At 38.7% G+C, this 24,229-nt stretch overlaps 1 protein-coding gene across 5 annotated transcripts in view; it reads left to right on the top strand.

Annotated features, from left to right (window-relative positions):
- Positions 1-24,229, top strand: part of heph (polypyrimidine tract-binding protein 1 heph) — a 100,728-nt gene that overhangs the window by 65,005 nt on the left and 11,494 nt on the right. For 3 of the 5 annotated variants that reach the window (XM_088046711.1, XM_088046708.1, XM_088046710.1), the window contains one exon: positions 21,038-21,133. In XM_088046711.1, coding sequence (XP_087902837.1) covers positions 21,038-21,133 — 96 coding nt within the window. Of the gene's footprint in view, positions 1-2,923; positions 3,016-3,291; positions 4,616-21,037; positions 21,134-24,229 lie in introns of those variants that run through there. The other 2 variants (XM_088046712.1, XM_088046709.1) reach the window with 2 other exon arrangements.

The following is a 24,229-nucleotide window of genomic DNA, read 5'->3' as shown; positions in this document are numbered from 1 at the left end:
GAAATGACCAACTTTCTCACTCGCTGATCAACATACTATTACTGCAAAACTGGAGCATTCTTAATTTTTATTTAACTAATCATGACCGTATTGCCACTTGTTGCTAAAACTGTTAGAAAAGTTCTTGACTTCGATGCCAATTGTTATCTATTTATTATTATTTAATAAAGAGTGGAATAAAAATCGTCTGCAACATCTTTTCTGTATTCAAACCCCGCGTTTGGCTCATCAAATCCCATTGATTCAAATGCAAGAGGTCGACGTCTAGCGACGCATCCCGCCGGGACGCCCATCGCCGCCGAGGACATCGTGATTCCAACCAATTTGCGCCAACGACAGACGCTAATAACACGGATGAAATGTGCACACCTGATGTGTATGTTTTATTTAGAGAGCAGACTCAGGATAATGTCATTAGTCCTGCCAACGTTCTGTTAATCATTCGCCGCTTTTTAAAAATTTAACCGACCAAAACGGGATAACAGGATCGTCTTAATTGCTCCACGCACTCGAACGAAATCTAATTACAAACGTGAACGTATGTCGTGATCAAAAATACAACAAGGAAGGAATATCCTCGTCCATATTAATTTTTTCTCGTGAAGAAGGAAAGCGCAGTTTTCGTAGCGTGCAGTCTCAGTGTTTTAATTCTTAAATTGGTTCGTGTGTTCACCGCTCGCTTCAGGATACGGTCTCGTGATTTTAAATAACTGCCATCATTTTCTGAGTTGCACACTTTGTTTGTCTTCTTTTTATTATCTTACTTATGTGCTGGATGCGACTGGAAGATACCGTCCGGGTATGCAAATTCGCAGCAACGTGTGTAAATCGTGTGGCCTAAGTAAAGCTTTTTCTTTAATTGGAAAAATTCCCCGAGTATAATTGCGGTGTGAAAGATGAGGAAGCGTGACTTTTGCACCGGGGAAGAAAATGTTTGTTTTGTTTTACTCCCTCCTGAGCTACTGCTAATCAATTATTTCTTTGATCGTTAATTTCAGACCGGACGAACTATTTACATTTTGAGAAGTCTCAAAGTTATTGCTCCGAAGGTTCTCAAGGATTCGTTCTCGGTCCACTGTTTTTTCACTGTATAATTAAAGTCATGGTGTGATTCCCTCTAGTTCTTTAATTTGATCGTAAACTTTGATTTGATGAAATATTTAACATTTCCGTTGCGCACAGATCAGAGTTAACTGTCGACAAAGGACCTTTTTTACGACTAATCAGTTCGTATTTTCTTAATCGGCCGTGCGTGTCTCGTGTGAGTCGAAATAAAAGGTCGCTCCGCCGCTAAGAGATCCCAGGATTTCCATCTTGGCGTTTGAAGGATGCGAAAGAGAAAGAATAAAAAAAGGGAGAAACATAAGCATTAAGGACGGCGTGATCCCCTTATAGCCCGGAGTCGATGCCGCCGCCGGAACCTAAAGCTCCGGCTTATGATTGGAGGTGGTCACGGCCGAAAAGCTTTGGGAATGGCGGCTTGTCGACGTAAAAATGGTCAAATAATGGAAGGGAAACGAGTTGTTTGATAAAAATTGATTCTTAAGGAAATTCGGACGAGGTTTCGTGCAAATATCAAAGGAAAAATATTTTTTTTTGCCTTGTGATTACACAAGCGACGTAAATCAAGTAGAGACAAATCTGGACGTCTGCCCGACCAATCAGTTTTTATTCATCTCAATCCACGCCCAGGAAAGAGGATGTTTAAGTAATTTGTTAGTTTTTGACGTCGCGTTTCAGGTTTTACCAGATCGTAAATGAGCTTCCTGTTCTTGTATTATTAGATGGAAATCATTTTGGTATTAGCGATTGCATCAATTGAATAAAATCCGCCTTTGGTTTACATGTACTAAGACAAGATTAATTGCACAATGCAATTACTGCAACACGTGGAAATCCGAGCTTTAAGCTCTAGGATTTTGGATTCAGAACTCAAGTTTAGTGGTTGCTTTGTAAGTGGGGCTAATAATAACGTGCAATTTGAAAATTATTAACAAAATGCGTTCCGAGCCATGCAAATTAAATTTTGACATTCGCTTCGGGACGAAAATAGACCTCATCTATGCTCAAAGTTGCGGTAACATTATTAAAGATGTTGTCTTTGAAACTGTACACCAAACAAATCATTTTGGGTTGGTTTACCTTCCGGTTATTTTTAGATTTTTAAAATATCTATTTTTTTTCGTGTTACCAATTTAACAATTTATTTTATAGTGCATTTCGCGGTTCAGTCGTAGTCCGGGGAATTGATTAATATCAAAACAAGCATCATAATTTCGAAAATATCATTAAATCCCCAACAATGGCCACAATTTGTGCAAATGAAGGCGGTAAAGCTGCCACGCAATTGAAAAAAGATTTGTCTTTGTAAGCGAAATTTCCATTTGTATCGAAGCTCCTTCATTAATTAGCGTCGTTTATTTTGGTGGAGTTTTTTGTGTCGATGAGCGTCGTGGGTGCAATGAAGCTTTGAAGTGATAGTGGCGTGGTAGTCCGGAATCTTAATTCCGGTGTCGCGCGGTGTCCTCCAGGTGCGCGAGCGGCGGCGGCGGCGGAGGCAGCATGCATCAGGTTGTATCGATGCGGCGTGTGCGGGATGCATGGATGGGGTCCGCGTATGGCGCAGGTCCGTGATGGCTTGGTGCTCGTCTACGGCCGTGGTGCGGCACAGTCCGGGCGAGAAAGCCAGCGAGTGCGGCGGTCCACACCTCTAACACTTCCTACGAACTACTCACTCTGTCACCGGTCCTTCACTTAGACACATCCTCACACATATAACACACATACACGTCCTTCCGGGGAGCTACAGCCCCGAGTGTCGAACGACATCAATAAAAGTCCGGGTATCAAACTGTTAAAAAGCCGACGAGAGCGCGCCCGTCTTTCTGCTGCTAACGCCAATCTATTATACGTTTTCACATATTAATGATAACATCTTTTGGTCTCTTTTGCATATTCTCCGAGTGCTCTATTTAGTGTTCTTTCTCAGTCGACGGAACTCGCCGACCACCAAAGGTAAAAATCCAAGCAATTTTTATCAATCACTCGCAGACCGCCACTTTATTGTTTCCGAAACGCACTCAATCAAACCGAAGATCCAAATCAAATCCGCGTTTGACGTTCCTTTTAGTACAAAAAGAAAGTAACTTATATTTTTACGAAGGTATTGTATTATATATAAAACCGACGAGTTTATATAGTGTTGTCAGTTTTCGTTTTTTGTTTTTGGCGTTTTTGAAGGCAAAGACGACGCGTCTTGTCCAAGAATTAACGACAATCATTGATTACTAAATGTAAGTAAAGTAAGTTTGTTGTACGTGTGATAGACGCCTAGATTATTATCTAATTACTGGAGAGCTTTGCCGGACGACCGGCGTTACTCCAAGAGTTTCTTGACCTGAGAGAGCTGCTCGCTGTCCTGTCAGTTGACGGCCAGCGCGTTGCCACATTGTATTACATACACCGTCCTCAAGACCGACTCTCCGAGACGAGCTTTATCGTAATTTATTATTATTAATAAATAAATATTTAAGAAACAAATAGATAAGTAATTCGAAGGGCCCAGTGCAATATTTTTAAGAACGCGACCGCCGCGTTCTCAACTCGCAACAAAGTCAATATTATTCTTCACACACTGCATGTTGTATTGTAAAATTTTAATCAATCGTCACTATTTGATGTTCGTGGTGTTTGTGTCTTAGACAATCATTTTTCTGTGTATATACATACAAAAAAAAAAAGAATTTAACTGTAATACCGGTAGGTTTTTCGCACTCGACACATCACACTCACCTTCCTACGCGTTTCAATTAAATTCGGACATATCCTCACTGTTCGGTGCAGACAATCGGTTGTTGTTATTGTTGTTGTTTTTGCTCTTATTATCGAGTGCCGAATCAGTTTTCGGCGTGAAGGTTGTGTGCAACTCGTTCAGTATTATCTTGAAATAGCAATTCTCAATACAGAGACGTTTCATATCATTCAGTACTCGTTAACTACATAATTCGTGTAAAATACATATCTATAGGTTAATTATATATTAAACAAAAAAAAAAGTAAATAGTATATTTTATCTAAAGCAAAGTTTATATATCGCTCAGTTATTAATTGTAATCAAAGTATTTATAGTTGAGATATTTATATACTTTTAGCGAAATTAGTTGAGTACCGTAGGATAATAAAGAATTGAAAATAATCCGAGACAATCGTGCAATATTAGCAAAGGATACCAAATATCAATTACAAACGACAATCGGTAAGGTTAAGAAGACAATCGTCTCGCGTTAATTCGCGACGACCGTGATAAGAAGTAGTGTAGGTAACTTGCAGCAAACATTTCGCAACCATCACCACCACGACGTACTTCCTGAACGCCCCCGGCCAAATCCCTTACGTAGTGCCCCTGTGTCCTGTCGTGCCCTGTCCTGAAATCACAGCACCACCGACTGCGTACGCCCCGTCCCCGGTGCCCTGTCCTTGTGGCCAATGTGCCCCTCCGCACATGTACAGTAACCAACTGGCCGCCCCGAGTACACTCATCGTCAACCGTTACACCGAAATCAACTACTTCGACAATCCTTCAGCTGCCAACACTGAAAAATACATCTACGATATGGTAAGAACGATTTTTTATCATTGATGGAAATTTCAGTGTCTCGTCTTGCTTCGTAGTTGGTACTACATTTTTTTGTTTGCACTTGGAATTTCAGTAAACTTAGATGGTACCTTTTATGTTTACTGTTTTTAGTTTCGTTGTGTGTTGATGTTTTTTATTTGTGGGGAGAGAGGCACATTTGCTTTTCGATGATAAGAAAAAGCAGTGGCTCAAAGTAGATAGTTTTTTCTCCATGGTGTATGTCGGGATTTTGTCCTCATTTGGAAAAATCTAGAATTACATTTTCTGCAGGCAGAGCCGTAAAATATCTAAACATCAATATTACAGTTTAAAATAAATTAAAAATTTAAAGCCCACATATTTTCGAAGTTATAGGCCCCATTTCCTGCATTATTAAATGCTATGAATTGAATGTTTTATATTCTTTGAATTGCTTGATATTTATACATATTTTTTCCATTGTTTTATTTTTTTTCGATTATTATTTGTTTTTATAGAATTGTCAAGCAACTTAATTCGCTTATAATAATGTGTTCGTTTTTTGACAAATAATAATGGCTGTAATTAGGTCTGATGCAATAATAAAATTCGTCGGCTCTGATTGGGCCAAAATCCATTTAATAATGAGCATAATACATAAAACGGTTTTTCAAAAGAGGCAAAGTGAGCTATAAAAAAATGGCAATTTATATTTTGACGATTCAGTTAATTTTTGTGTCTTTTAACAATGGACATAATGTGAATCAAGTTAAAAATGTTTCCTCTCTGAAAAAATTAAATTAGTCTGTCAAAGAATTTTGTGATTTAGTCAATTTTGTAGGTTCTATACAAAATACTTTGACATAATCATAACTATCATAATCACTGTCTTAGTCGTAGATAAAGCACGGTACTACATTTGCATGTTATGGCTCTCATTTCCTCGGTTGATTTGCTTTATTCGCTCGCAAGCTCGCTCGTATCGCAAACATCAACCTTGTGATAATAAATGGACATGCTCGTATAATAATATACTATTTTGATCGTCATTTAGAAATTCAGTGCCAATCCAATGAGGTATTTTCTCTCAAAATAACATCTACTTTTTGTCTAATCTATGCACTAAAGCTCTGCAATTCCTAAAGATCTCAAAGTTTTGTTGAAATTGGATGCAAAACCCCTTTTTACTCCCATTCATTCATCCATATTCTCATTATGGCGATTATGCTGTAGCCATTGAGTGTTTATTTCCACAATAACTCTACAACTAATTCAGTATTCATCACTTCAAACTATCTTTAGATCTTTCCGCTGATATTTACTTTGCTACATTTCTTCCGTTGTGTACTAATCTCATTTTTCATAATTAAAATGTTCCGGTTTAATTATTTTACAATGACGTCAGTCATGCTATGATTTAACCAGATTAACATTAAAAGTGCATTATATTCCAGTAACCTTTTATCTCTAACATCGACATTTCTACGCCACTGTTTTTCTGTATTTGATGGTTTTCATGTCAGTGTGCACTTTATCGTTTCTTGCGTGTCCATTTTCCCGGCCTGTTTTGTATCCAGACTTTCATGTTTTTTCTCGTGGAAAATAAGTTTACGATCAATTATAATTGTTAAATATTTGGCGCTTTGTAATGCCGGCCATAGCGCAGGTAAAATATTTACCACTCTAATTGTTGATTAAACAAAACATCATTAATAGTTGCGATAACACGATCTGATTGTGCGGTGGCGACCCCAAGGTCCCGCTCCACTTTCCTGGAAGGTAAATATAATTACGTTTAATGATTATTAAGAAATGCAGTCATTTAATTCTTCGAGAATGCAACTAAGTCTGCACTGAACCATCCGAGCTTGGAAAAGCTCAAAGCCAATAATCCCAGAGAACGGACGCTCTTAAAACCTGTAACAGCCGCGCAGAAATAATGGAATTTATATTATTAGAGAAACGGCTTGTTTTTTGTTGTTGTGTTGCTGGTTTCTCGCTTTCGGACTGTTGGAGATAATTGATTGATCCTCTCAGGTGACCAAACGGGGATTTCGGTCTGCCAAAAGTTGATTCGATGAGATGGTGGATATTTTAGGCAGTAATGTAGGTTTCTACAATAATAGATTGGGGCAATGACGAAATTGGGCTCCAAATAGCCGCGATTGTTTATGCTAGCTCTTTTTGGGTGACCAACATTGTAATAATACACAATGATTTAAATTTTCTAAAAATGTAAATGTAATTCATTGAATATACCTGACGCTGGAGTTAATGCTTCTAAATTGAAAAACCAACAATGTCGAAAATATTTTAACTTATGCCGCATAAAACGTGGGGATAAACGGATTTAAACCGCCTGCGACTGTCCGTCAAAATTTCCATGTTGAAATTTCATCAGAAATATTCGGAAAAACTCATTAATGGTGTCGGTTCCAAAGAAAATTAAATTACAACGAAACTAAAACAATGGAGTCTTCAGAGGTCACTCCAACACAATTTCCTCTCACACTTACCTTGGGAATTATTTAGTTGGCTTGAATCGGATCCAAAACTTTTGGATTAGCCAGTGTCAACCAATAACTATTATTCAAGACATAAGCTTAACACCGGACTGCAATAATCTGCGGAAGGATCAAGAAATTGCAAACAAGTTATAATTCGTTGTAACGCAAACAATTGCACACGTGTAACCGATTTTTCTTGTGGAAATCACATGACCAACACGTCCCTCGAATCCGAAAGAAAAGTGTTTCCCCTTTCCGGTGGTCGTTGTTTTACTCCGGTAGAATAATTCCGAGCAGCCCGCCGCATATAAATCACGTCGGTTTTTCTCTGCGGATTCTGCGAAAATGTCCTCGGAGTTAGGTTAAATATGTTTTTAATATCAACATAATTTTTCTCGGGGGTTGCTACCCTCTCTCGGAACTTTCCACGCAAACTTTTCATTTCGAAACTTTCCTCAGGTTTATTTGCTCTTGTCGGTAGGTATATTTAATTATATTCCGGTATTAGAAACACGGCCGTTGCTTCCTATACGTCGTAGCGCAATTGGGGTATTCCTGTGTCAGGGTTGGAGTTTAAATAAATCTCGGAAGCCAAAGTCGCTTAATTTTTCCAGAGATATGGTGCGGGTGACTTTTGGACGTGATGAAATAATAAATCAATCATTCTCAAACACACAAGATGTATAAACGGAGGGTGGCGCGAACGAGTGTGTGTGATATTTGCGAGCGGATCCAAGTGAATTTCTAGATTCCCATCATCGGCCCGTCAGGAGGTATCAACGGAAAGTCAATACCAATCATGAACCGTTAGACGTTCAATCAAAACCCAGCCTAATCTACGCCCAAATATTGAACTCACCCTCTCAATAAACTGCAATTCGAGTGAAATCAACCCCACAGCTTATCGCTTTCTTAAGATACATTATCCACAACTTGCATCTGCACAAAAACTCGCGAGGAATGTCGAAGTGAGAAATCAATCATGTTTACTATTGACGATTAATTTCACACTTAATTTGTTCAAGTTAAAGTTAATTACTTTCATAGTTTCTTACTGTTACATGAGCGAAGTGTTGACCTCCACTTCCATTAAACTCAAACAGTTCAAAGTCGCAAATCATTATGATGGTTTTGTAAAGAAAGTGTTTAAACTATCGACTGTGATTCATGAAATTGTGTTTTATTGGTGATATTTAAAGGAGCAGTTTTGTGACGAATCTGTAGGGTGTTAATTTAGCGATTCCCCGCAAACTCGAGGAGACAAATTTGTCCTCAGAAGATGAATCCCAAGTTCGCCTAGTTAGCGAGTTTCACACGATTGTCAAGTCAAGTCATTAACGCAAAGTTCACGACCACTACCCTCTGGGAACTGTCATTTTTTAAGTAATTACTTATTCTTTATGATTTACATGACAGTCCAAACAAGACGAAGTTTCATTACTCCGAATCTGGAAAGCGTGTTTAGTTTTAAGTTGAGAGAGACATTCATCCGGTTTTTGCGTTAGTTTGAAACTTTGAGTGACAAGAACATGAGCTTGCAAAAACCTCGGAACATCCAAGAACAAACATACAAGCACTTTATCTCTCATCGCTGGAAATTGTAAAAATCCAGGGTCTACTAAGTCATACAATTTGAACGGTTGGAAGCCGCTTAACTTTGTGATAAGCTCTTAGTCTCTCCCGGAGTTTATATATGATCAAGAAAACAGGTTTGATGTCATAATAAACGCCGATAAATCTAATAGGACGTTTACAACCTCCCGCTAATTTCCTGCGACGCATCTGATAATTTACAGCGACGCTCCTGCGAACCTCCCGATTGATTTTTCTTCGCTGCAATAACGAAGCCACAAACTCATTGTGTTCAGCTTCACTTTCGAACCAAATAGAAAACAATTCCGATAAGAACGTTTGGAATGCGCAACTTTTGTATTTCAACCGAGCGTGACCTTTCCGCGCGCAAAGTCCTGTAGCAACAGCAAGTCATGCTCTCGTTTAATAGTGGAAACTCTTCCCCGAAGGATTATCGAAGGGAATCTCGATACGGTCTACCCCTTGGAGCGTGAATTCTCCATACACACACGAAGAAGTCTGATCGCCTCCCCAAGTTTTTTTTAATTGCTAATGCTGTTAGTAGCTGGCCATTACGGCTTTCTCATGGTTCCGTGGAAATTGTGGCCGCTATTCTCGGCCATTTCCACCAAGAAAGAGGTAATTACGTCAGGTCGGATACGCTTCGGTGATATAATTATGCGTAATTAAAACCGTTCAATAATTCATAGGGTTGAGTTTAGTGGTCGAGAAGTCTTCAAGGAGGGATCCACAATATCGCCAGGTTTTAATGAAATTTGGACGATGAAAAAACGCAATTACGCATTGTTGCAAGGAATTTAAATTCATGTCGAATGTAAGCGAAGTGCGGTTGGGAAATGAAAATTGAAAACATGACGCGGATCAAAAATTACGCGCTGGACAACTATTGTGCATCTCTCAAGAAGTTATTGATCAAATCACAGCCTGTAATTTTCTACTTCCTTTGAAAACGGGTTTGGAATTAGTGCATTAACATGGTGCATTCATTAATGAACGTTTTTACGGTGTTTTGATCTGTAATAAAACCACCATCATTTTAATCGTACGATCTTTAGAAATAATTTCGTACGAATCGTAAATGTCAATGTTATATGGTTGCTTTAGATTTTTTGCATTTTTTTGGTTTTAGATGCTTAGAGATCCGAAGGAAAGGGAACGCTGGAATTTTTAAATAAAATAAATTAAAAAAACTTTGTACACGTGAAACCTAAAGGTTTCAGAAATTTGTGTAACTACAAACTTGCTTTTGAAGTGGATGTGAATGGTATCAGTAAAAACTGTCATACAAAGTATAAAGACAGTCTTTAATCTGGCAATTGGAGATTTTTGTGTAGATGTAAAATTCGTGCATGTTAGGAATATATTCTCCTGATCCGGTTGTTTCGAAATCCTCTTCATCTCCGTTCTGTCTCTAATTTCTGTTTGTCTCAAACCCCAAACATTAATCACTATGTTTCTGTTTCAGGTACGTATTATCTCTAAGCGAAATCGTAACCCCTTCCGTCTCTTCCTAAATCTAGAACTACGTAAAGGTCAGTATTATATAATTCAAGCTGCAGGAGCTCTCAACATTATTAAAAAGCCGATGCGTATTGAAATCGAACATCAAAAGATAACGTAGGTACCCAACAAAAGCCAGGAGGGCTCGGTAATCGTGAGTCGATCTCTTGATCTTCAAGGCCGAACCCTACTCCGATTAATATGGTCTCTAGGAATAGATGTACCGTGAAGTAACTTCTCTCTAACTACGGACTTTTTCAACAATTCATTGGCCCAATCATTGTATTCTTGCGCGGACGGATAGCCTTGGCCGCTCGAGGCTATCGAGACGCGTTTCCGTCGTTTTGTAATGGTTCTTTGGAAAGAAAGAAGCGGATGGTCGAGCTCGAATCAAATGGACATATTCAACATAAACGCGTTCTTGGATGAAATGAGAGGTGATAAGATAAAGGAGATCACGTCTCAGAGATTTATCTTTTTTAATTGAAAAAGGAATCTACTACCATTAGAACGTGTGTGGCTTGCTAAGACATCTGCTTCGAGAGGTGAACGCGTGCGGTTTGAGTTGCCATCTGCATGAAGAATAGAGTTGCTTTCATCGGAACCATCAGCTACAAAGCGAAATTTGTACCCGATGGATCGCTGGTGCAACCTGTCGATACCGGCTGTTCTAAATCCTTTTACGGTTTTCCATTATGCGATTGTAATACGTTGCATCAATTAGGGATGTTCATTGGATTCACAAGCTAAAATGAGGCGAGGAATATTCTCTTAGGAAGCGAAGTGCCAGATTATATATAAGATTCTAGATTAGAAGGTGCTTTTCTTTTACACTTCATCTGAGCTTGGATTAGCAGGGATGAGGAACTTATCTTACGTCACAGATCAAATGTATGAAATTGCTTTTTTCAAAGTACGTGCTTTGCGAGGAGTTTTTAAATTCTTGGAATCGTTGCGGTCTGTTGACCTGATGGTTAAGATAAATGTTTGCCGGGGCAGGACTGTGCTGCAAATGAAGCAGGAATTTTCTTGTTTAGAGAGCGCAGAAAGGGCTTTTTAATCTGGCAAAATATTCTGAGTGTCTTCGGTGTTTGATGGTGTACGACACTTAACCCCCTCTCTCTCCAACCCCCATTTCCGCCTTAATTTTTAAACGATTTCCATTCAAGTATTAACGACATTACCCTCTTCCAATATCGCACGTTTAATTAAAATCGTTATTTGCACAGTCCCATCTATAACCTCACGCACATCCAAAGACAGTTAAGCTCTTTCATATAGGATACTAATCCCGTTTGCCGTGGTCTACCTCCTTTTCCCCTCTCGAATCATCGTGAGGTCGTCATCTCCATCTTCCATTGAACTTTTATAAATCCCGGCGCGGTAACCTTGAGAAAATCAACACAAAGACACGCGAAAGAACGGATGAGTTTGATCATGTTAACGACATGCGGCGGCCACAATTACGCCATTAAAAAAACGGAAACTGGAACGCAAAACGAACAACCAACCGTGACCTTGACTGGTGAAATGTGTTCAACTTACACGTTTAAGAAAGCGCCATCCAATTCCTTCCGGAGGAAAGCATGCAATATTCAGAGCGTTTCCAGTTTGTGAAAAATGTAAGGGCACTCATTAAGAATTGACGGCTTCTAGGGGGAGTTTCCCAAAAGGAGCGGAAACTGCTTGCGAGGATGCGGTTTCGATAGCCGATGCGGATGTGTTAACGAATTTATTGGCGGACGTGAACACCTTGCAAAGTTTGTAAAGTTGTATAAGTAAAGATGTGAACTTGAGGATTCTTGATTGGATTGAGGAAAACTGTGTTGGGAGACTCGCCCGCGCTCTTAAATAGAAAATCAATCTGCTTACATGACTTTGTTATTTTCTTTTGGAGACAACTTGTAAAAAAAACTGCTCCAAATCTTACTAATGCATACAGTTATATGCGACATGTCTACGGAGTTTTCATTCCGAAATTTCTTTGCGCAAGTGGTTGAAGTATCAATCATTTTAGTAGCTGCATCTTTCCATCCGGGCTAAAGGGATGAAGCAAAAATAAAATGGAACATGATAAATATCCCCCATTTTACATTGATGCAAAGGGTTTTGTACATTTTTTCGGAATCCATTTGGTTCCGAGAGAAAAGCAAGACCCGAAGAACTGATGGGAAATTTAGCTCGCTTTGCTCGCTCTTGGAAAAACATGTGGAGAAATACAAAATTAAGCAGCGAATTGGACTTGTTTGTTTGGAAAATATTTTTCGCGATTATGGTTGTTTGTAATTTTATTTGTATGAGTGAAGTTCCGCTTCATGCAAGCTGAATATTTTGTCTTTCGCCGGCACATGATTGATTGAAAAGCAAAGAAAAAGTTTATAAACCACCGCAGCCGAGGTATGGAGCAAAGCTCGCAGTCGCTCATCATGATGGAAGATATTCCTGGGGAAAGCTTTATTTCAGCTGTCAAATTAACAGTTTTTCGTGCGCACACCTAGAATTTTTTCCTTTCCGGGGACACTCCAAGTGCCATCAATGTTGCAGCGTAATTTCCGTGTAGAAACGATAGAATTAAATGAATAGGCGGAGAACGACCAGACTGCCTCTCCTGTTCCCGAATTTGCATCTACTCCGAGAACACGACATAAATAATTAACGAGAGGTGCGACTCTGAAAAAAGCTCCGTGTAAATATATGAATTTCAGTGCTTATTTAATTCGAAATAGATGAGATTTCCGTCCCTTTCACAGCGAGTTTTTATTGAATCCGGGCGCTGCGGAGATTTGTTTATTCGTTTTTATTACATTTTTCGCTTAATCATAATTTCTTTCGTGCAGTCGTATGCATTAAGCTCGGGGAATAAACGATGAGTTTTTATCGAAGTGACGTGCACGTATTACCTGATCGAATCGCATTTTCTCGTTTTTCTTTCCGACTCCCTGCGATCATTATTCGCGAACACAATGCGAAAAGGAAGAATGAAAGTTTTGTCTGAACAATGTTCTTTCGGTCCCCCACCGCCTTACTTACTTTTCAGCCGGAAAAATCGGATAAATATGTAAAGGAAACAAATGACCTAAAAAGCTTCAGACAAGTTTTAGCTCTTCGGGATTTCAGACTGTTTCTTGATGGCATGAAATAAAAGCTTTCAGTTTTCTATGATTCTACATATCGATTCTTTTGTGTTGGAGAGCTTTAACTAACGACTACACTGGTTTGCTTCCTGTGGCCGTAAAATGACGAAAATAGATCAGCTCAAAAGAACGACTTTGATTTAGAATTAATCTGTTTCCTTATGGTTGAAATTTGTGTTATTGTAAGGTCTGTGCATTAAAGAATGTTTTAAATATCCTCAGATATTTTATTTAATTTCGTTGGATAACGAAGTGGATCTTTTTGCTTTTATCCTGGAGAATGCTCGAATTTAATTGGATGGTTTCGAATATATTTTTTTAAAAAGGAATGCTTAATGCTCGTCGCTTTAATAATGCTACCAGCGGCCCGGGAAAAATGCAAATTATACGACTAATTTCGCGAGATGCAACAGTTCGTGTCGACCAAAAAAAATTATTCACTGCGACAAAATCTAAATAATACATAATAAACAATTCGAACCTGCCACTTTTCTAAATCTAGCTCAATTTCCGGTCGCTTCGATGACTACACTGCGTCGATTTCAGAGCAATAAACGCAAATGGCCGTAGTGACAGGTTCTTTATTTTTATTACCACTGTGGAGTGCTTCAAATTTAAAAAGAAATTATTTTCTTTACGACCAGTGTATAAATCTTCTTTAACGTTAATACACCGTGTCTTTGGATCTTATTGTTGTGATAATATTGTCATCGTGGAGGACATAAACTTTCGGAATAATTGATGAGAGCGCTAAATGTTCAACATGAATTTCGTTTATTCGAGCGGTGGAAACTCTCTGAATTATAGAAACTCTGACCTGGGAAACTACTTAAAAAAGATCGGAAAATGTATAAAAAATACAATAGAAACTGTTTTGGAAAGCGGTGACCCTAGAGGTGTGGGAGAACCTGCCAATTAATTTTTCCTTTGGACTGAGTTCTGTAGTGCTCCAAGTGGGAGAACTAACTATTCAATTAACTTGTCACTCTGCTTTCAATGGAGCCATCTTGATTTGGTATCAAGACTCTCATAAAAAAGAATGCGGTAGATTACTCCAAATCCACCGTTCTTTGGAGATTAACTCTAAAGAAACTGCAAGAGATCACTTCCCGATTCGCAGGGAATATTCCGCCTTCGAATCAATAAACGTAGCAGATAGAAGCGGCCACATAATAAGCAAAGCACGAGCTCCTGACAAAACCGCTGTATTAATTTCGTAATCTTCTTAAATCGCGCTGACGACGACTCTTCGATTCAATAGCTATATAAGTAAATACGACGAAGAGAAGAGTCGCCGCCTGCGAAAGCTCGATAAGAAAATAACAGGACGAGATTCGAGCAAGCAGGTAGTCGGCCCGTGCGTCGTGCATTTATATTCATATAGCGACATAAACGACCAAACATACAGATATTTGCATGGGGTTGTTGGAAAAAGCTCATTTCTGGGGAGAGTGGAGCTTTGCTATAGACCACCTGTTGGAAGACTGAACATGGTAAAATAACCGAGTTTGGCGAGGACAAAAGGGGAATGAAATAATTAGTGAAATGAATATGCCACATCAAAGAAGGCGAAATAGCGACGAGGACGCAGTAAAGACGAGAAACTTCTAAAAACGGAAAAACTAAATGAAAAATAAACATCTCCATATTTAAGCTTCCAAGTACAGCGCATTAATTATTTTGGTATTTTCGAAAAGTAGAGCGAATTTCACAACTTGGAGAAGTCAGCAATGTTTGTCAACTGTCGCATTACACTCTGAGGGAAAATAAAATGGTATTGCTAAAACTCGCGTAAATGATCTCGGTCGAGTTCACGTTGATGACGTTAATACAAAGTCTGTCCATAAAAAATGTTCGTTGTCACTTTTTGGACGTGCAAAAGTAACTTTTCCCTTCCGAACCCTTCGTGAAAACTCTCAATATGCAAAACAATTACCCCATAAATTTAATAAAGACTGATTTGGCGCGATTACGACCCCTTTTCTTGCAGATAAGTGTTTTTCCCCGCATTGTTCGCCATGAAATATGACGTCGGACATGAAAAGCGTTACAGTCATAATAAGGAAACAATAACGTTCAGGCGTTATTTGCACTAGTAGCGCATGTGTTTAAATACAGAGAAACAAAGTATAAACCGTAAACACGCGCAATAAATTGTTCTCAAAGCGGCGTTCTCCCCCGTTCGTTCCATTTGTAGTTACAAAGTTGGCACGCCGTGTGTCTGTCGTTGTGCCTGATTTGCCTGCGATTAACTGTGCGAAGTTTTTAATGTACTTCCGTAAAGAACGCTTCCCTGCTGCTCCCACTCTTTTATTTTATATATTCATTTCATTCACTCGGGAAACTCGCAAAAATTAACATTTTCTTAATTGGAGGTTCCTATCTTGGTTTCCCTTCAACGGTGTGTTTTTCGACCGGGGTTCTAATTGTGGCCGGGAGCGCTGTCGGGGACGTTATACGCTCTCTTTTTTATTATTATTATTTTAATTAAATCCATGCACCAATTAGCGGCGGAATCATTCCACTTGTTCTATCCTCTTTTGCGGAAAAAATATCCGACTGCAACGTCGGTAATTAACAATTAAAATCCGAGCAACATTATCTGAATGTTCACGCGCACTAATTACGTTAGTTGCATCTGCAGCGTGCTTTATGAGACGGAAACGTGAAGAGGGGGCGGAAAATTCAAAACATTGCCGGCTATCTCGTTAGCGACCTCAACAAACACGACTAGAAAAAGCAAAGAGTTCGAAGCTACAATTGACCAGAAATTCCGGGTCTTTGGCATCGCAGCGGCACTTAAAACCGTCTAATCTCTTCTGTTATGGATGCACCAGATTCACATGTGCACTCTAAGTGGAAAAAACTTCAAGGCTCGACGATAAAAAGCGCACTGATGGTTTTCGCAAATTTTTGCGACATAGTCGAGCAACATTCCCAGCAGAGTGCCCGGAAAAAGCGGTCGAACAAACATCTTTCAGCCAATATTAAGAAAGTTTCCCTTACAATAAGAAACCGATCCCGCACGGCTTTTCTGCTCAAATCCCGAATTATGTCTTGTCTGTCGCCCACTTTTCTCCGATCTAATTGTGTTTATCCTGGGTGCGGAATCGATAAAGCAACCAGTTGATATTCACGTAAACGCGACGGAGCTTAATAAATTTACGTGTTTCCGTGCTCGTCTCTAACCCGTCGCAACGATACAGTTTATTATTATCGAGTCAGAAGCAGTGATTGACGCGCTAAAAGGTTTTTGTGTCTGTCTAGATAAAACGTCTCTGACGTCTATCCTCTTGGACGTTTCGAGCCTCCATGTGCCCGCCATCTGGGAACTTCGCATTTAATGTACACGTACGGTCTCGCCTCTAAAAATAAACCTTTTGATTTACAAAATAGCGTTTTACAACTAGAAGCGGCCATGTGCTCGAAACTTCTTGTAAATATCGTTTAAAAGGTTTGGTGTCTGCGTGACGACGATACCGCGCCGCGACGTCCTTCCGTTGGCATGCGTTTTTCCAAGTTTTCTTCGGGTAAACACTTTTAGGCGACTTCCGTCGTCATACCATCGAACCACGTGCGCTAATGTATGTGGATTGTTTTCGATGTTGGAAGCTGTTTCTCGAAGATTGGAAAGGGTGGAAGTAAACGAAGCTTTTCGGAGGGTAATGGGGTGGCTGGGAAACTTCCAGCTTTTATGGCAACCTCGTTAAATATTCACGTCTGTCCACTGACTCGTATTTTCAAGCAACTTGCCGTGTTTGATTTCAAGTCGAATATTAACACTTTTTCTGATTTAATTTTCTGGTACGTTATCGTCTTCATTAGTTCTTTAGCACCAATCACCTGTTGCCAAGTAAAAATTACAACACCCACAGCCAACGCGGAAACATGGTGCAAAATAACTACCTAAATCTAATTTCACCTCGAAACTTTGTTAGTTATAAACGTTACAAAACTGCGTCGTTGTTTATATTACATACCTTTTTCTACAGTATTGATGTTGGAGAATCCGGTTTTAACTAAGCTTAACTTTTGATGAAAAGTAATTAAGCAAAATTATTTTGCATCAAGCTACAGCAGTCAAATCAATGTTTCCGTGGCAACTGCGTCAATGAATAGTCTTAATTATTAGTTTTTTATACATGGTGGTGGTTTGTTCTTGTTGGGTGGAGTCAGGTAAAAAACCAAATATTTTGTATTATTCGGACCTAGCAACTCACAGTTTGTACGTTTATTTGCTTAAACGCGATACTATTAAAACTTCACTACGAAATGACTGCCAGTTTATACATTTTCGTGCATTGTACACTTGATACGTTTTTCATTTATCCGCCATCATGACGTTTGTAATCACAGCAGAATGCAGTTTTGAAATGTGAGAGCAGGGATTTTTAATTTAATCGCCTTGGAACTGGCGTGTTTGACGTTGTATCTACCTTGTTTCTAAATTACTTCAAATTTGTGTTATTGGATTCTGTTAACTGGGCTAACTTTTTATAATTCTGTTTTCCGATTTTCAATAGTAATACCATGAGTAGATGAATATTCGTGATAATTTAGACGATTTATTAGCTAAACGAAATTTATGTTGGAATGACTATTCCATGCTTATAAGTTAACATCCAATCAGATCAAAGATCTACCGTGGTATCTACCACGGTGCTGGTGTTGTCAACCATGGTTACATAAGCAAATTAATTTTTTGACGTTTAAAAATGAGTCGTTCTGCTAATAATTCCGCTGACGAAATTTTTATTATTACGACTGTATACATGGAATAGTCGTGCAAAATACAAATCGTAGGATGAATATTCTGTGATAATTTAGACTTTTATTAGCAAACTCAATTTATGTTGCTCTTAGAAAATACCACTCGTTGCTACGCAACTCGTGGTATTTTCATTCATATTTGTTTTCAGATATTCTTAGATTCTTCATTTTTTATTTCATTTTGCACACCCTGCTGTTCTGATGTTTCTTTGACTTTTTTATTTACATTGAGATTTTTTCATTTTGATCTACTGCAAGTGGCACAGAGCAAGTTTTTGCTACTGCATAAAATGAGCTCGCTGTCTTTAAGTCATTTTTTCTTCTTGTTTTATGCATTCTAAAAACTTTCACGCAGTTTTTGTTTAGAATACTTGTTCATATAACCATAAATAAGCACAATTTCGTCGGTTTTTGCTTGTCAAATTACACCTGTATTAGATAAGAACCCACATTTGGTTGATCGGCCGATACAAATTGTACGTTGAACTTGATAGTCGTGGAGGTCAAAACTTTGGATCCAATTACTCCACATTTATCGAAGTCGAACTAGAAACATTTTAAATTATAGCTCCAATACTACCAATTACGACGATCAAATCCTTCCTCACAGAATTTTATAATCAGCTAAGTACAAACTTGGTTCTTTAAGCACCCACTTTAATTACTGATCCATTTTAAGTGAATTATATCGACTTTGTTGTAAGTAGTTTATAGTAGTTAGTAATGTCTGAACGAAGGCTTATTTTTTGTAAATTGGCTCTCTGTAGAAAGGTCGCAGGCAGAAGAGGAATGTTACGGATCTCCTCCAGCAGTCGGATAAAATCTACCAGGCGTGCAGCGCTATAAAAAGAATAATTGGCGCTTGCCATTCTAAGGTGTAAACCGGGGATAGTTTCCAGGTTCGTGATTTCCTAGCGAGAGCTCCTCGAACCGTGATCTTTTCAGGCGTCAGAACGAAGAAGGAATTTTGGGAAAAACCGCTCAACTGAAAGAGCCTCCATTTCAGACACGTGCCACCCAGCGATTTTAAAAATCATAAAAACGTTAATTTCGCAAAGAAGATCGCAAATTTTCCCCTTTCGCGACCACCAGCCACTTATTCGGCCCTTTGTGTTCTTTCACATTGGAAGGAAATTGTCGACGAATTCGAAATGTATGGAAATTTTTAACGCCCGAATCGAGATGCGGCCGTCCCCGCACCGCCACCACCGCCGTCGCCGAATAAATCGCGTTCCGTTACTTCATTTACATCTGTTCCAGTTTCGGCGCCCCGACCGAACGCTAAAAGCTTTCGCACCGCGCGGAACGAGCGGATCAACCTCGAGCCCGGAACAAATCCAATTCCGGAGCGAATCAGACTATGCAACAAAAAGAAAAACCAACAAGCCCTGAAGAGACAAACACGGCGACGTGGTGGTAGTTCGCGTCATTAGACGAATCGAAGCGGCGACGATGCACGGGAGTGTTTTACGTTGCTTTGCGGGATTTGAGGCGTAATTGTAAGGGAAACGTGTAATCAGCGGCCCGGATCCTTCAAATCGGATATAACTGGTTGCTAACATGCTTTTCCGGGCGATTGGAGAAAAGCCCACTGAAGAAACTGAAAGTGAAACCACAATGACTGGAAGTCTCGAAAAAATTCACTTGGAACCCATCAACAGTGTTCTTAGCTGTCATGAACAGCACTTCCAATATTGGAAGAGAATTTGCAAAATTGAATGCAATTGGAACTCGACGCGTTTCATGAAAGAACGAATGCGTTTTTTGCTGTGAATTTGTATTGGAAACAATATTTTAAAAAACGTTTTGAAAGCACATCATTTGCAATGAACAGATACTTTTCTGGGTAACCCATGCGATTGAATTATTTTTGTTTACAAAATCTAATTGAAAAGTTAAATTTTTTGTTTCAAGGCAATATAACTTTTTAAGTAGAAGAAAAGAAATCACGAGACTTGGATTCTGGACGCCCCAAAGTAAAAAGTTTTTCTATTAAATGTGTTTCCTAAGGCAATGCATAGAGTTGCAATGAAATCTCATAATAAAAAAACGTTTAAAGCAAATAATGGATATAGTTATCTCCGCATTTTTCCTTGAAATATTTTAAAATCTCTTTCAAATATATGAGAAATTTCAATTTATACATACCTAAAGCGAAAAATAGCTTTTAATCTTCTCAAATAATGAAAAACGGAGGTGAGGAGAGAATGGCTATTATATAAAATTTCTCTTTGATATTGAATCACAAATCGTTAGGAGCTTTTAGTTGCAAGCTTTTTTTCGAGTGCAGCTCGCACTTCAGACAATGTGGAACTTTCTGACAAGTTTGCACTTATTAAAGCGTCCACCTACTTCTTGTTACAACTTTTGAAAAATTCTAACGAAGTCGTGTAAATACAAAGCCGAACAGTATTTCAAAATCCGACCCTCAGATGTCTATTTAAGAATTCATAACGAGAACGGAATAACTTTATTGGCTGGCGCACATCCTCGCTATTTATTAAACACAATTTTTGCATTTCTTGAAATGCGCTTTAGATTATGCAAACTTAAATGTAATTCACTCGAGGCGATAAATAAGAGCACGGGGCCGAACGGAAATGCTCATAGGTAATATAATTTTGTACAGGAAATATAATCGCTTTCCTTCCAAATCTATATTATGTAGTCCTCTTTTCTTCCTTTCTGGGCCTCCGGATTCGACGAATCCTTTCATGACCGGGATTACTATATAAATACATAAAGCACACATCCAAGATATACCGTGTATAAGCGCTTTTGCATCACTCCCACCCTCTTGCTCCGTCCAACCCTTATCACATATTCATCCCGTTTTCCGTGCCTTCGTCGATTTGTTCGCGTACGCGGGGATTATCGAGTCTTGAATGCTCGTATGTTATTACGGGGTTTAAAGTTTTGTTTTTTTCTTTTTGTTGCAGAGGGGAAGCGAGGAGCTTTTGTCACAATCCAACGTATCAGTTATGGCCCCGTCAGCGCCACATGCGGACAACAACAATCAGGAAAATGCCAAAAAGGTAGGAATTTTTATTTTGTTTTTTTTTAGAACCGCAAATAATCCTGTACTAATTTTCCGGTCGCTACTGTTTACTCGAAGATAACTTCAGAGAAATTTCCGCGTTTGAAGCACGGAGTAGCTATTTAATAAGAACGCCAAGTTATGAATTTACGTACAACTACATTATTCTGTATTACCTAATGAGCAACTATTACATTTCCGACACAAACGGCATGTAGAATTCCGACGAGAACTGAAATAGAGTTAGGTCTTTCATAAGATATTTGCGGACGTTACCTATGAGTTTATTTTTAAATTTAATACGTTCTTATTAAAAAGTTGTATTTTTATTCATTATTACGATAAGTATTTTTGAATTCAATGCAGCCCACACGAAGTACGACAGTCGCCACTGTTCGATAATTTTTGATATTCTGGTTTAATCGGCTTTCTTCCGCCTACCACGCTTTTAAAGGTATATTAGATATAAATATCCTGACATAACTATGCAAAGTTTTAAATCTCCCTCCCACAAATAAATGTATTTGTTTAGAGAAGAAGTACAATCAGCAAGTCTATTTTAATTTAATGATTTTTTGTCATCACATTTAATAAATGGCTAACTGTGGCTTGAAAGTTGATAAACATTTTCCACAACTTTGATTTGAATGCAACATCATTAAAACTTCAGTTAGCTACACTCTGAAATCGACGGAATACAAAAATCAATTAATAACTTTTTATTACAAAAGCTTGAACTTTTTTCGAGTTACCAAACGAAAGCAAAAGCTTGGAAAACAATTTTTCCAATTGTGTTAAATTGAATGCGTCTTTCTTCATTGGTCAGATAGCGATAATAATCTAAATAATCCCCAAGAATCGTTCCTATTGTTCAGAATTCACCGGAGTTAGATTGTCGGTTTTACAGGAAGTAAATGTTGATATTCAAGGATGATCAGAAACATCTAGACCGATATCGGTAATAATCTAAAAGTGTTGAACTAATCTTATTGGATATTTATTGAACCACATTGTCGGAATTGAGTTATTCAATTAATTGGATGAAAACAACTCGTTACTGGAAATAACCAAACTTGCTAGTCAACAGAGTCCGGATTTAAAATATGCAGAAATTGATACGGCATGTTTTGTGTGGATGTCATGCCAAGATTTCGCGATTTATCATAATAATTTTAGACTATCCCACTTAAATTTAGTAACAACTCTCCTTAAACTTTTACGACTTAGTCTGTGGCCAGCTGCGTGAAAAAAATCTCCCAGCGCATTTCGAAATACAACAAATATTAAAATTTTCGCAAGCGTGCCCAAAAATATAATCCGCCTTGCAGCCGTTCATGCACGTACTCTGCCTTAAATTAGAACTCATTTGATGTTTCCTGCTGAAAGTGTTCCCTTTAAAAAAAATTCCCACCGCAGGAAATGAAAAACGACTGAAAAATAAAAAGCAACTCTCTTTGTGTCGTGAACGGTCCACCTGATCAATACGCAATTATGCAACACGGTGGCGACTTTCGCCCCGATGTCCATCCGCACAAAGTACGAACCGATGATGAATCGATTTTTGATTATCGTCCCTCAAAACAGGGTGAATTCGTGTGTGAAACGCGCGATACGCCCATTACCTACCTATCCGATGTTTAAACATGCAAGAGCTGGGACGATCATAAATCAAAAAGCAACAGCGGAATGGGCCAAAACGAAATGCATAAGATGTGTGCACATGTTTGCATGTCTAGAAACTAAATTTGGAGCAATGGACGGCGAAATTTGGTGGAGGAGCGTCGGACTAAGCTAAAATAGAAGAGAGATGAATCGAATTATCTTTCAGAATACATTATTGGTGTCCAGATTTTGTACCTGTGCCAGATTTGCGTGAAATTAACTCATTATCTAATCTATTGGATGTAAATGGATAGTTTCCAGTACTACGCCTAAATGTCAGTTGATCAAATATTAATTAGTCGTCAACCACCTGGAAATACTCAAATATTCACAAAGCGAACAGTACGAAGTCTTGAGGCACTCGCTCGCTCGCCAAAGACAATTCAGTCCATCTGGAAAAACCGGAATGCGTTTTCATACGGTAATAAATTCTCGGTATTATTTTATCGTTAAAGTCACGACTGTCCAAGTTCGATTTGTTTGTAATGGCGTTCGCCGGTGTCGAGACAACGTGTCTCTTTACTCAATAGTGTCATTTATTCAAGGTCAAATATCGAACGGATCATTTTGTAGCGGATAATAATGAAACATTTGACAGGCCATTGACTTGTATTGTTTTGATATTCGATTCACATGCACGCCATTCAACGTATACAGCGTGTGATATAAATAAATGGACGTTGTGCTTAGTGCTGAAACATTCATCTGGGAATGAATGATTTAGAGCATAAAAGGAACAAAGCGTAATTAACGTAACCGGCGAAAGAGTGCAATTGTGGTGGGATTTTTCGACTTTACCGTGTCAGAAACTGAATTATTTAAACCGATAAAAGTTAGGGTCTCCCCCGGTGGGTCAGCGCGATTCTCGAGAGCCCCGTATGTGTTTTAACGTTGTTCGTATCTATTAAGAATGTATTAAAGGAAGCTCTCGTAGGATTCTTTATTGTCGCCGGCTATTGTGGGAGAAATCCTGTGATTATGTAAAAAGAAACGAATAACCCCATTGGAAAATTTTCTTTAGGTTCATTTGTGAGCATCGTGTTCTGATTAAAAACCGTTCTTTTCGTCCGATTGCACAATGGTTCGAATGGGTTTCCAACTTTATTATTTGTAAAATTCGTGGAGAATGCGAGAACACGTATATTAAAAAAATTGGAAAAGAACCTGCGGGATAACTCCGACAAACAATGCCTGTTGCACAGCTTCGTCTCTCGCTTTTATCTCGAGGCGAAAGAACCCGATGGGTTTTTATTTTATGATAAGATCTCATAATAAAGCACAATAGACAATGGCCGAAGTTTGTTCGCAGCGCAGCGCCTCTAAAAATCTACAACACAAAATTACTTTTCCCTCTTTATGAAACGATAATTAATATCTGCAGCTCTTATTTATGGCAGTTGGTGGAAGTCGCCGTTTGTTTCTATATAAACCT

Source organism: Gnatocerus cornutus, chromosome 9 (genome assembly GCF_029298725.1).
Source record: "Gnatocerus cornutus isolate USDA-ARS CGAHR chromosome 9, icGnaCorn1.1, whole genome shotgun sequence".
Taxonomy (NCBI): domain Eukaryota; kingdom Metazoa; phylum Arthropoda; class Insecta; order Coleoptera; family Tenebrionidae; genus Gnatocerus; species Gnatocerus cornutus.
The sequence above is the reverse complement of the archived record's forward strand: the minus strand, read 5'-3'. Positions and strand labels throughout refer to the sequence as shown.